The sequence below is a fragment of the Rattus norvegicus genome, chromosome 3 (assembly GCF_036323735.1).
Source record: "Rattus norvegicus strain BN/NHsdMcwi chromosome 3, GRCr8, whole genome shotgun sequence".
Classification (NCBI taxonomy): Eukaryota; Metazoa; Chordata; class Mammalia; order Rodentia; family Muridae; genus Rattus; species Rattus norvegicus.
The window spans coordinates 78372979-78386907 of NC_086021.1; the positions used below are offsets into that span (position 1 = coordinate 78372979).

At 39.8% G+C, this 13929-nt stretch overlaps 1 protein-coding gene and 1 long non-coding RNA gene across 8 annotated transcripts in view; one reads left to right on the forward strand and one right to left on the reverse strand.

Annotated features, from left to right (window-relative positions):
- The window catches only part of LOC102546819 (uncharacterized), a 57616-nt gene that overhangs the window by 30494 nt on the left and 13193 nt on the right, over window positions 1–13929 (forward strand). For 3 of the 7 annotated variants that reach the window (XR_005502232.2, XR_005502236.2, XR_010064818.1), the window contains 2 exons: window positions 76–169; window positions 4959–5119. This is a non-coding gene — a long non-coding RNA (uncharacterized LOC102546819). The remainder of the gene's footprint in view (window positions 1–75; window positions 170–4958; window positions 5120–13929) is intronic. The other 4 variants (XR_010064817.1, XR_010064821.1, XR_010064820.1 and 1 more) reach the window with 2 other exon arrangements.
- Ola1 (Obg-like ATPase 1) overlaps window positions 1462–13929 on the reverse strand; it is a 118962-nt gene continuing 106494 nt past the window's right edge. Inside the window, exons 8-11 of the mRNA NM_001033927.1 lie at window positions 8090–8230; window positions 7308–7404; window positions 5170–5292; window positions 1462–1989 (exon numbers count right to left, since the gene is read on the reverse strand). Coding sequence (NP_001029099.1) covers window positions 1888–1989; window positions 5170–5292; window positions 7308–7404; window positions 8090–8230 — 463 coding nt within the window. The 3' untranslated portion in view covers window positions 1462–1887. The remainder of the gene's footprint in view (window positions 1990–5169; window positions 5293–7307; window positions 7405–8089; window positions 8231–13929) is intronic.

Sequence of the window (13929 nt, forward strand, 5' to 3'; positions counted from 1 at the left end):
TGCAATTTTGTATGCTGCACATTTTTAACATCCAGTTTCAGTCTCACCTCAGATGGTCTTTCTTTCCCCTGCCAGTGGTTCACTCCCATAGTGTGCAGCCATCACATGAGAAGCTGGAGAACTGCGTTTGAGCATCTTCAAGCTTTTTGTACACCAGTGCAGAAGCAAGGTATTTGTTTTCTCCTTGTGGTACCCAAATGCCCGAAAAGTTGCTAAGCTACATGTGGTCCAAATGCAGACACAGTAAGGGCTTCTCAGAGCAAGTGTGGCCAACAGCACGTGTGGCTTTGTTTCACTGCAGTCACCATACATCCACTACCCCATGGTACCCCATCTATTGCTTATTTATAATTCTCTAGCCTGGAACATCACTGTGCAGTCTTGGTCGACTCTCACATGCTGAGATTGTAGGTGGTGAGCCGCCATGTTTCGCTTCACTCTGTGTTTTGAGGCAGGGTTGCACTTTGTTGCTCAGGAGGGCCTTGAGTTCACCATCCTCCTGCCTCAGACCCTGAGTGCTGGGATTACAGGCTTGTACCACCGGGCCAGGTAATGGAGTCTGCTTTAAAATCTCTCCTCAGGGCAGCTCAATCTCCACAAGAAATACCTTTCCTCCCCTTTGGTGTTACACATTCTGCATCTTTAATAGGACACAGTAGTACAGCAGAGTGATGGCTGGTCTGGGTATGACCCTCCATTTCATGCAAATGGCTGCACTTGCGCTGTGGAGCCCAGAACGGCTCACAAGAATGTTTACATGGAGGCAAAAGGGGCATTCAGGAAGGAAGGAGTTGAGGATGACTCTCTGAAGGGGCAAGTGGCATGGCAGATGATCCAGAGGTCACTAAGTTGTCAGCATTTGCTCACTCGCTATGAATCTAAAGGTTCCTGACTTAAACGCATGCCCAGTTTTCAACTGGCTGCAAATACCTCGACGGCAAGCATAAAAGAAGTTTAAAAATGAACTATTTTTTAAAAGTAGTTGAATTCGTTTTGGAAATTTTAGTACCAGTATATGAAGTGGAATTGAAATAAAAATGCGACTTTCAGAAACAAAATGGTCAGTTTTTACAATTGAGTAATTTTAAAGAAAAGTGAGAATAAAGATGGCTTCCATTTGGTTAGGGCAGTAACAACAACCAGGATTCACTGACGTTGGAGAAAATGGTTTTCTTTCTGGCCAGAGTCACCTGTCCTACAACCCCTGCAGAATCACTGCTGTCATCATTCAATAAATGTCCACCTACAAATTAATTAACTTTATCTGAGACAATCCCTGGCATATTCTTCTTCTAATTCCCATGAAAGACTCACTTTTAGGACACAATTGCAGCTGCCCCACACTGCCAGTCCCTGCGTCACACGCACGCCTTAACATTCTGTAATCAGCAGCCAGCAGATGCCATATCGCGTTCAGCACACCACAGTCAGTCAGTACAGACATCCCAAACACACCAAGGCTGGTTTTGTCAAATGTTTTATTGAGTGTAGACATCTGGAGTACTGTAAAACATGCATTATCTTTAGATTCAAAAAGGAGCAAGCCACATTGTCTTCTCTGTCACATGTGTCAGGCTTGGCATACATGATGGAGATTAATGAAGTATCAGGAGAGTAATATGGCTCTTGAAAAGCTTCTACAGTTTGAAGTAGGGTCTTAATCACGTGAAAAAGCAAAGCCGTTCACGCTTAGTAACTTGCATTTCATTGAAGGTACAGAGTAGCTTATAATTTTAAAACAAATAAAAAATAATTTGTTTGTAGAAGATTTCCACTCCTAACTGTCTCTTTAGATTTCAGAAACTTTAATTTAAAAAACAACCCCTTCCCCCCAAACCCAATATATGCATTTTAGAAGCTGTATGTCGATCTGGGTGATAACTAGATTTATTTCTTTTTTGATTGCTGAGGTGTATTAAATTTGAAGAAGATAATATCTCCATCTTCAACAATATAATTCCTCCCTTGCTGTCTGTATTTTCCAGCAGCCTGCAAATAGGAAAAACAGGAAATGGCTTGTTACTTATAACCAAATACACAGGACAGACAGGAGAAATGCCCTGTAACTCATGTACAGACTCCCAGGAAGGCGAGGAGAAACCAATGAAGCAAACACTCCCCGGCCATGTTAAAGACAGTGGAAAGGAGGGGAACTGTGGGGAGGCACATGGGTCCTAGAGGAAAACAGGGTAAGCAAAAACTTCCGGTTTGGACAGGACTGAGCTTCCACACGTGTGTACCGACCATAATGCAGTCTCACTAACTGTTCACATGTAAATGTAAATTATACCAATGTCCGTAAGTTTCATTACATTCTGCTCAATGTGTCTACAAACATCCAGCAAATCACTGTGAGAAACTGATCAAATGAGGCAGAAAGAGCCACACACTTCGTTTGTGTGTTAAAGAAATTCTTTTAGTGATGTCTTAAAGACATTTGCTCTGAGAAAAACTGCTCAACTGTGCCACACGCATTTGAATTTCTTGTGGCCCTGTTCCCTCATGGCAATGGCACTGACATGTGTGCGTCCTGATGTTATCTTGGAAGTTTTCTGACAAGAGCTGCTTCCCGGCAGACTCTTACAGGTTGGAACTGCAGTCAGACATTTTCCCACTTGTAAATCAGTGAGCAAAGAAATGATTCCACCTGCTGGTGTGCAGATCTAAACCTGCTCTTGGCAATTACACACGAACAAACCAGGCTCACCCCATGGCACAGCACACATTTCAGGCTCCTGAGCACCCACACTTAACACTCAGCAATTACCAGACTCTTGTGACCCTGGCTCCAACCACTCAACAATGGGCATCCAAATCCTCAAAAGTGTTTTGCTTGACAACATGAAAACTGTGTCTAATGTAAGATGACTACTTCCCTTTGACAATATTGAAAGTTCAAAGTCAAGCAAAATTATATTTATCACAATAAAACATAATGAAGACCATACATCTGAGGTTTAAATCAACAAGCCAGACTGAAGAGCCCTTATAAGCATATTTTTGATAGTATGCTATACAAAGGATATTGCCTAATAGCAATATGCTATTAATAGGAAGTTTACCTTTAAAGAGACAATGCACCGTATCATTCTAGAAGACATACTACATAAACAATCACAGGACTTCTGTAAAGACGTGATGCACTGAAAGCTATGTGGTACTTACTTCTAGGATCTAAGCCTACTGTTATAAAACTGCATGTACAAGTTAAAGGAAACGCACATTGACATGACACATTAGTATAAGTTTATATACTTTATTATACTCAAGTTTACTATTAATAGTGACAGTGTTTCTTTAAATTTCTCTAGAGACCATTTAATCCATTTCCACTGCTATCAGAAACACTGGTTGAAAAAAAAAATCAATACCCATTTGTGAATCTTGAGTATGTATTAAACAAGACACGTCTAAGCAGTTCATTTGCACTTGAAAGCAGCCATCTGTAGAAGGCAGCTTTGCCTAAGCAGATATGATTGCTAATAGTGTGATATCCCGGTAGACTACAAAGCCCAAAGAGCTATTCAGTGTATGTTCACAGCCCTGCACTGAATTAGCTATGCTGCACTGGTGGTAGAAACACACACACACACACACACACACACACACACACGCGTACACACACACACACACGCGTGCACACACACACGTGCACACACACACGTGCACACACACATACACGCATACACAGTCCTGTTTGCAACCTCAAACTTCCTTATCACGTACAAGTAACACTGTTAGATTAAAGAGCATAAAAAAAGCAGCTCATAAGTTCTTCATTTATAGAGCTCAAAATTTAAATGTTAGTTTTGAAGTTAAAAATACATGAGATATTTAGTGGTACTCTAGGTGGAAGCCAGAAGCTGAACTTTGTCAATTTATGATAGAAAGTGCTCAGCCTTACATATTAGTATAAGGAGGAAATGTCATTGTATTATACATTACAGTTTCTGAATTGTTAAGAAAGTATTCACAATTCATTTTCTCCTAGGTTTATTACAACATAGTAAACTAAGGTTTGGTAAGTACTGACAGCATATATAAGTATACAAGTTCCATCTCTGGAGACTTGAGACAGAAGATGTCCTCAGTTTAATTTTTATATGAAAAGAAATATATGCTAACATGATACAACATGTTGACGAAAGAAATCAGATATTCCCCAAGTCTAATTAGCATCCCTGATGGAGTTCATTCTCAGTATTTGCATACCTATCTATATCAATACAGATGACACCAGTGAAATAAATGATTTGTTTAGTCGTACACTGTAACTTTTTTTGGAGGGAGGAGGTAAATCATAATGGCTCTCAACCAATATCTAAACAATTATATGGAGATTTTTCCCTTCCTGGTTCTAAGGTTCCAACAGTCCCATCAAAGCCCTGCTGTTCTAATAATATTGGTAAGGATAAACCAAACTTGAAATACCTTTTACATTCCTTTCAAATTATGAAGTGGTTAAGACAAGAGTTCTGTTTGAATCTCTTGGCATTTTCTATGACAGTCTTCAAATTAAATCAAAGAAGCTTCCTACCAGGTCAACTTTGAGTAAGGTGAACTATCTACTTATTGGATATTAACAAGTTTCTCTGTGAAGACTCAAACAAGCGAGAAAAATGAATTTTGTAATAGAATGTACATTAAAAATCATTTGGTACTCATATTTAACAATGCAAATCAAGTTACAGTTATTAGCTAAAAGAAAGCACAATTTTGGACCTGCCCTCTAGTGTTGAAAAAGCAAATCAAATTTCTAAAGATCTTAAAACAAGGAAAGCCATAAAGTTTGGGCATCAGCAGGTCTGTCTAAGTAGACACCATTGCCTGTTCTTGGACTTAACCACACTGTGATCTCTAATTCAGATATGCAAATGGGTTACTATCACTTTCTCATTAGCTACTAGTCAACGAATTCTTTGTATTTATGTGACCAAAGGTTTTATTTTTATTTCTAGGTAGAGAAAAAAAACCCAAATCAAAAACCCTCCATACAGCTATTTAAACCTGACCTGAGAGCACACGACACGGACAGCTCTAATCAGCGAACAACGTAGGTCCTAACAGTCTAACGGAGTGCAGATTAAAGAAAGCTATTGTCTGCCGTTCGCATCCTCAGGTGAGTGCTAAAATTATAAAATTTGCAAGTAAAAAAAAATCATTCCTTACCTTGACTGCATTCTCAGAGCCCTCATCTTTAAAGTCGTCGTACTTCATTACTTCTGCCATAATGAATCCCTTTTCAAAATCGGTGTGAATCTTTCCTGCAGCCTGAGGAGCCTTCGTTCCTTTCTTTGGAAAGGACCAGAGAAAATGAATTGCATTTAAAATGACTGACTGTAAGCACCAAGCTTCAGTTCTCTGACCTGCAGTTGGCTCACAAACTTGGTTTAATGGGAGTTAGGAAGTCCCCTACGCATGTTCACCAGAGAGCACAGCCTGTGCAGCGAGCGGACAGGGCACAGGCAGAGCAGCAGGTGTTAAAGAGGCACAGCTCACAGCTTTGTTTTTCCTAACAGTCATCTACGGTTTTATTGATTTAGACGCAGTGGTCTAGTTTGGTGTGGGTTTCACTTCGATTTTCTATTCTTCACAGTGGAAAAAAAATAGACTTTAAAGTTACTTTCAAGTTGAATTATCAAAGGCTTAAAAAAGATAAAAAGCCCTCAAAAATTCAGCTCATCTAAACATAAAAAAAAGATATATAAAGGACATTTTAAGACATTTCTAGCAAATCAGAAAAGCTATAGTAAGCAAATAATTTTGAAATAATCAATAAATGTTAACATTTTAAAAAACCATTTTGCATACTACAGCTCGCCTCTAACAATCCTGAAGGAAATCAAGTCAAGATGGACAGAGAACTGTCTTGTAATGACCCCATATGTAAAATCAGAGCGACATACATTGCAGACACACACCAGCACAGAAAGAATTCTGAGAAATAATGGTGACCGACCTACAGGCTGCTTAATAAAGCATGTCAAAGTGATAAGGGCCCTGACAGCACACAGCACAGTTTTTACAATAAAAGATGTATCGGGTCAGTGTGGCTACTCCCTGATGCTCACCTGACTGAGTGTCTTACACACGGAGTCTGGCGCTAACAATCAGTCTTAAGACAAACCAGCCTTCACACTGCAACCCAGCGGGTGCTCGTTCCTGCCTCACACACATCAGTCTGAAGTTTTAAAGACTTTCAGATACATCTTTAAAATATACAGTAACAATAAACACTGGCAATTTGTTTACTGACTGGGATTTGCTTTAACATCATTTTTAAAGTTTACATAAAAGGCCCGTGTTAGAAGACAATGAGACATTTCTCTTCTTACAAAAGGGGCAGATAAACGGGAAGTGAGTCTCGGGTTCACAAGGCGTATGTAATTGTGCTGACCACCTCCATGTTCCTTCTATTGACACTAAATAAAAATAAACGTAACACAGCACTGAAAACACAAGTCAGGACGGACAGCACTGCGTCAGCACAAACATGCATTTCAAACAGCACAGGACCAGACTCACGGTGACACTGAGTCTAAGCGTTCTGACCTTTAATATTCTGTAATCACAATTTAGGACTACATCTATTTCAAAGTATTTTTCAATAGGAACTACTATATTACCATAATATATTTACATTAAAAAGCAAACCATTATATTTCAGCCTATTGTCTTCTAGGAATAAACTAGTGATTCTCCCTAATCACATTCAGTATACACTTAATGTTTAAAATATGTCACAGCCTTGAGGTTGACCATGTAACAGTAAAAATAAACATCACTTCTATGAATTCAATAGAAAGAAAGAAGTATTACATGTCGAGTTGAGCTTTTTGAACCCAAGTGTGTGTCTATGAAGAGCATAATGATGTCACATCGCTTTTATTGCTGAAAATGTAATCCGAGCAAAGCAAGGGAGGAAAGAGCCACCCGCAACCCAAACAAACTTCGTGAACACAGAATGAAAAGCAACATCAATTTCCCCGCAGACAGACCCAGTCACACAGATTAAGCAAGCACAATACTGGTGTGTCTTATCTCTGACCACAGGAGGGGGGTAGGCAGGTTCTACAGGATGAAGAAATTCAGACTATGTAATAGGCAGAATCAATTGTTACCTACCTCAATCAATGCCGCTCCACTTTCACTGTTCAGCAGCTCACAAATAATTAAAGTTATCCTGGACAAAACCTCATCTGTAATGACTAGCTAACCGCCACCATGACAAACTTCAAAGTCAGTGATATCAATCTGAATTCAATAGTGTGGAACGGGTGTAGCTGATGAATAAGTATGACTCTTACCCTGATGGTCCACGCACGCACTTCATCTGGGCCTGCAGTGAAAAAGTATTCTAGTTGGAGTGCTGCAAATCCAGCCTTAATGATCTTTGGCAGAGCACTGAAATAAAATGAAACAAATTCACTCAACATTTAAGTTGACTCTGCCCGGGATCCATCCAGAACTAAAATTATTCATCTCAAGCGGATAATGGTAAAGACATTAGTAAATGACCATTCATCTCTCACAGCAGCTTGAAGAGGTCAGACGCAGGGGCTATTTCTTAAAATACCCCTTCTACAATTGGTTTTAATTGTATTAGCCTGAAGCATTTGAACTGTTTACTACTAAAAAAAAAAAAAATTCATATCTTCCTAGCCTATGACTATTTTCATCCAATATTAATTATTTCCAGAACTTGAGCGATGAAAGCAAAATTATTTGATTGAAACCCAATCTTCTAACAATATATTATTGTTACTCAGAAAAAAATTATGGCAAGTGATTCACCCTTTCCCCTCCCCCACTCAACATGACGAAAGAGTTTTGGCGATCATCCCTCCTCAAAAATATACATAACTAATACCTATGTTATAATTAAAACACTGTACGGAGATGACAGATGACAGTTAAAAACTTAATTTAAAATAAATCTTTTCACTCTGTCTCATGGTAAAGAAAGGAGAAGATTCCCTCTTTATAATGGTAATTACTCTGTCATTTATTATTCTATCAGCGCAAGCAATTAAATTACTGCAAGGAAATAGTTGATAATAAAGTGTAGGGAAAATGAATGCTAATTAACCTTTGTGTCATGTTCGCTTCCAGATACTTCTGTCTCTCCTCAGCACTCAATTCTTGCAACTTGAGTTCCAAGGCCCCACTAAAAGGAATGACCAAGGCGCCTGGGTCAGACTTGTCCACCCACTCTTTAATTTTTATCAACCTGTAGACAAAAAAGGGCACAGCATTATCTTGTAGTGCATGCATGACTGTGCCACATTCATTACCATCACGCAGCACATACATATTCATGAGAACCGCACGGCTTTAGGACACCATCTTTGTGTGTATAGCTTTACAAGGTCAAGGCGTTAGCAGGCAGCAGTTTCTTCAGGTACACGATGGAATGTTCTATCACAGTCTAGTTTTATTTTAGCATATTACCTATAGGAACTGTGTCACCTCTGAGTAATACTATTTTATAATGTTCATGTCCTTTACAAGTAAGTTTTAGAAAAGAGAACTCACAAGGTTGCTTATACAGGAATCACACTTAGACATGTCAACTAATTTCTGAAGCATCTCTCAAACACACATACTATGTCCCATCTAGTCATCTACTGACTGGGTTAGCTCCTTCCTGAAAGAACAGAACCAACAGTTGCCATAGGTTTCAAGGGAGGCTTCTACTCACATTAGCAGTAACAACAACAACAACAACAACAACAACAACAACAACAACAACAACGCAAATGCAATTCTTCCAGATTTATAAATACAGTCAATTGGGTACATGCTGTTCTTATAAATTCAAATTATTATAGGATCATGAATAGAAATGCAGAGGAAATAAGTTCCGTTAATCACAAAAGTTACGGAAAGGTAAATCCACTAGGGAACATACTAGATGTTGCCTAGAAAGGCTCTGCATCGTTCCCCTCTTCTAAAGTGAGGATTCTGGAAAAGCAGTAGTTAGAATTTAAGTGAAAGAAATGTAGCAAATATAATTAAAAGGCTCTACTCAGAGTCCCTTATTCCAGGGTAGGTACCCATTTCTAAGCCTGTTTCCTCATTATAGAACTGGAAGTAATAATAGTACACATTATACTGTGAAGAAACTAGGGAAATGATGCAGACAACACACAGGCAGCATCTGCATCATGTCAGACAACACAGCATATCCTTCTGGGACTCGTATGGTTTTATCTAGGTCTGGTTACAGATCTGGACAGTAACATACATAACCGGGGTCTTACATCATCCGATCAGAATGCCAGGTTTTACATTTACTTTATTTGTGCACCCATGTGCCATGGAGGTCAGAGGACAACCTCAAGGAGTCAGGACTCTCCCTCCACCATGTGGGCTCCAAGAACTGAACTCAGGTCGTCAGGCTTGTCAATAATCACTTTTACCTACTGGGTCAGCTCACTGGTATTTTGACTAAAGTTTAATAGGCATTATAGCAAAATACTGCAGGAGAAATCTGTTAAATCATCAATGTTACAAGCTATGTTTAAAGGTAAAAGGAAAAATTAGAACCAAATTCATCAAAACTCAAATATCAAACAAAATGGCAGGAATTCAAACAGCTATCAGAAAGTCAAGAACATAGCCCAATGATGGCGCCACACATCTTGATCCCAGCACACTTGGGAGCAGAGGCAGGCAGATCACTGTGGTTGAGGCCAGCTTGGTCTACAGAGTGAGTTCCTGGACAGCCAGGGCTACACAGAGAGAACCTGACCTGAAAAAACATTTAAAAAAAAAAAACAAAGAAAGAAAGAAAAAGAAAAGACCATGACCAGCTGTACAGGATTCAAGATAGAAAAAGAAACAGATATGCCCACATTTGTACATGCTTATCATGCAAAGGCAGTCACATATTCAATACGTTATTAGTGACTTAAATCATAATATTTGGATCTTTTTATTTATATCCTAAAAGTATACGGCTTTAAATTATGAATAAAACGTGGTATTTTCTTATGGAAATTATGAAGGATATAGTAAAGCAAAACGGGGCTTAAATAGGGATTTTGCCTATAACAATATCATCGCACTTTAAGTTACTTTATAGACAAAATATTCAAATCTCTATGTTAAAATATTATCATTAATGGCTTTTATTTTATTATACAAGTTAGAGTCAAATATGTCATTTTAAAAAGCACAGCAAATACAGTTCCACTGAAAGGGACTGGAACAAACCCATGTGCTAGGATAATGAACAGGGCCATGCATCTGCCTCCTAAGTGTGGTCAACATAACCAATGAAGCTAAAGCTGTTAGGAAACAGGAGAGGAAATAATTACTCTGGCTAGAACATCCGTTCAGAATAACAATGGCTTTACCTGTCATTTCCACAGCCTTTCCTGCAGAGCCCTCCGAGGGATTATTTGCATTCCTCAGGTGTTCTATTGTACAATTCAGATGAATAAAGACTTACAAACCGTTCCTCTACCGCCAATGTAAGACTTTGATCTGGTGAATACACCATTGTACCTTAACTATAATTGGCAAAAATCCTGACAGTGTCGAGCATCACACGCTTAATAACAAAGGGGATCTCAAAGTGTTGACAGATGATCTTCATAATGCAGAAGCAGAGCGGGCACGTTTTAGCAGTAAATGAGCACTGAGGTCTAAAGGTCTCTAAAGTGACTGACATCAGACCTGCTACAGCCTCACTGAAGAAAAAGCTACCGTCACACTCTCCATAAAGTGAGTTCGCTCTTGTCCTGCCAGCTTCACTTTTGTGACTTTCACTGTCACAGACAACACAGGGAAGATGAAAAGTGACTTCGGTTCTTTGGCTGCCTGCTTTACTTTTGTGACTTTCACTGTCAAACAAAAGTGAGAAATGTCCCAAAGTGATTTTTAATTGCATATTTGAAATAAGCCTTGGGTAATTAAAAAATTAAACTTAATTTAAGATTATAGATGAAATACATATAACATGCCTATTAGGCCTGATGGTTTCAAAGGTGTCATAATGAGACGAAGATCACAAGTTTGAACCCCGTAGGGATCTTCTGCAGAAAGAAATGTCTATTCTCTTGCTATAATCTATGCCCCAAACTATAGCCAGCCGTCTAGAAAATGCATGCTATTGGCACCTGATGGACCCAGGAAATTCAAAGTTGAGTTCAGTTGTCGGCACTCAAGCCCATTTCCCCCGTGCCTAAACACTAAGGTGTCTCAAGAAAGGCGTCCAGTTGCTGGTGGCCTAAGCTGTGATCTTGAGACTGTCAGAGAGTCAAATGGTGTGATGGTGGGAGAGAAGCGAAGGCTCTTAGAGGTCACCTGCAAAAGCTGTCCTAGCACTTGTGCATCAGTCTACATGTGCAGACTGTCGCAAGGGGTCCAGGCTCCCTGATACAGGGCCCGATGGCTGGACTTCTTCAATGTCTCGACAGAGAAGGGAAATGCTGCAGTTACAGGCACTGTGCCCCTGGCGCCACCACATAGTAAGTGGACAGGGACAGGCCTTGCCACTCGTCAGAGTCTAAGCAGAGTAAACTTTCCAGAACTAAATTAGCACTACGTCCTAAAAGTGTCTAAAATTCACCTCCCTTAATTTTAATCTTATTTCCATGCTGAAACTCCAGATTCCAAAATTTGAATTTTCTCCCTTGGTTACTTACTTTACACTGTTTGAACATCTTTTCCTAGATATTAGTTTTACTCTTTTTAATAGTTGGTGGTGCTGGGCACTGAACCTAGGATCCTTGTGCAGTTAAGCAGATATGCACTGAGCTACATTATCAGTTTGAATTTGGGGGTGGGGGAAATGTTGTTCACTAAATTAATTGTTCCTTTCACCATAAAAAATTCTTCAAATTCTTATTTACTTCTTGTAGTCATGTTCTAAGGGAATCTGGTGGTTGGTCTCTGGGGTGAGAGGCATCTACAGTATAGTAGTTTTGATTCTTTTAAGAGAAGATCCCTCTGGCTGGAGAGACAGCTCAGGTTTAAAAGCACTGGCTGATCTTCCAGAGTTCAATTCCCAGCAACCACATGGTGGCTCACACCCATCTGTAACGGATCTGATGCCCTTTTCTAGTGTGCATGAAGACAGAGCACTCATATACATAATGTAAATAAATAAATCTTTAAAAGAAAAGACCTCTAGAAGTCCCAGGCTCGAATCAGGGTTTTTTTTTTTAAAGGTTTATTTCATTTTATTAGGTATACGAGTGTTTTGCCATATGTATGTTTGTATGTATGTATGTATGTATGTATGTATGTATGTATGTATGTAACCATGCGTGTGCTTGGTGCCTGTGGAAGTCAGAAGGTGTTAGATCCTCTAGAAGTGTGGAGTTATTGATGGTTGTGAACCATTATGTGGGTGCTGGGAACTAAACACAGGTCCTCTGCAACAACAACTACTTTTAACCACTCAACTATCTCCCTAGCCCTCTGCTTTTTCATTTTAAAGCTTAGTGTTTCTGCACTTGGTTATGGGCAAAGTCTCTGGGGGCAGGCCAAGTGACAAGTTACTGAGCTCTTGTCTGGAAAAGGTGAGGTTACCTCCTAGCATCTGGCTATAAAAGGGCACCCCCATCTTCTGGCTTTGTACATAAGCTGCCTGATGCTCCAGTGAGGCCTGCCCACTGTCACTGAGCTTCTTTTCTGGTGTTGGTTCCCAGAGAGTCCCGGTTTTCATCTTCAAGTCCTTCTGCACACTCTAAAACCAACAAAACACCACTATTCCCCCCTTATTTTACACAGGATGAAAGTAGATAGAGTTAGTTCAGGCTGGCCTTAAACCTGAGATTCTCCCTCTTCAACTTCCTGAGTATTGGAGTTGTAAGCATGTGTCACTCTGTGGGGCTCAGACTCCTAACTGAGAATGCTACACTACACACTCACTTCACAGTGCTCTAACCGCCATAGTCTTGGCTGTCCTGGAACTTGTTACCTAGACTAGGCTGGCCTTGGTCACAAGACGTCTTTGACTCCCAGGCTGGGATTAGAGGCATGTACCACTGTACCTGGCTCAAGCTATCCTTAAAGTCAAAATTAAGAGACTTTTGAGGTTTAAATTTCAATTCAAGGGGTTGGGGATTTAGTTCAGTGGTAGAGGGCTTGCCTAGCAAGTGCAAGGCCCTGGGTTCGGTCCCCAGCTCCAGAAAAAAAAAAATTCAATTAAAAAATGGAATACTGAGATATACTCTTTTATATGTCCAAAGGAAGGACTCACAAACAATACTTTCCTTAAAACAAAGGGAACGGGATGATCTCAATCATATTACTTGATATTTTCCATAGAGCCAAATTCTTGCAACTTAAAACATTCTGGAGACATTCTTCTCTAGCATATTTTAGGACGGATTTTATGTTCTTTTCTAGAACTCAGATCCCTGTAACTTTTCAACCACCTCCAGTCCATTTCAAATTCAGATTGTATTTTCTGAAAAACACTTGAGCTCAGCCCAGCTAAATTAGGTTGCCAATTATGACATCTTTGTGGACACCGGAACTTTCTCAAATTTCTTATTATACTTGGCAACATCAAAGTTTATTTAATTTTAAAACTGACCTATTATACATAAGGTAACTGTGGTAAGAACCACAGGCAGCCAATACTCAGAAGATGCTGCTGTTAGGCAGGAAAGCACAGTGACTCAGCACCCATCAGCCAGTGCCCTCAGGGCCCTGGCCAGCTCTGTGCAGCTGCTGACCTGGCAAATGCTGAGGCCATTTCTGAGCTCCTCCCTGTGGCTTTGGCCTTCAAGACAAGACTGTCCTTCCCATTTCTCAGATAGAACACTGCAAAGAGGCCTTTTACAGGTGTTCTAAAACCAGAGAAAGACAAGGCCCATTATTGAAAGGTAAAGTTAGTTTCCTAAGGAATATTTTTTAAAGCAATGGCAACCATTACTGGGTCTGCAATCTGATTTGTACCAGCACTGT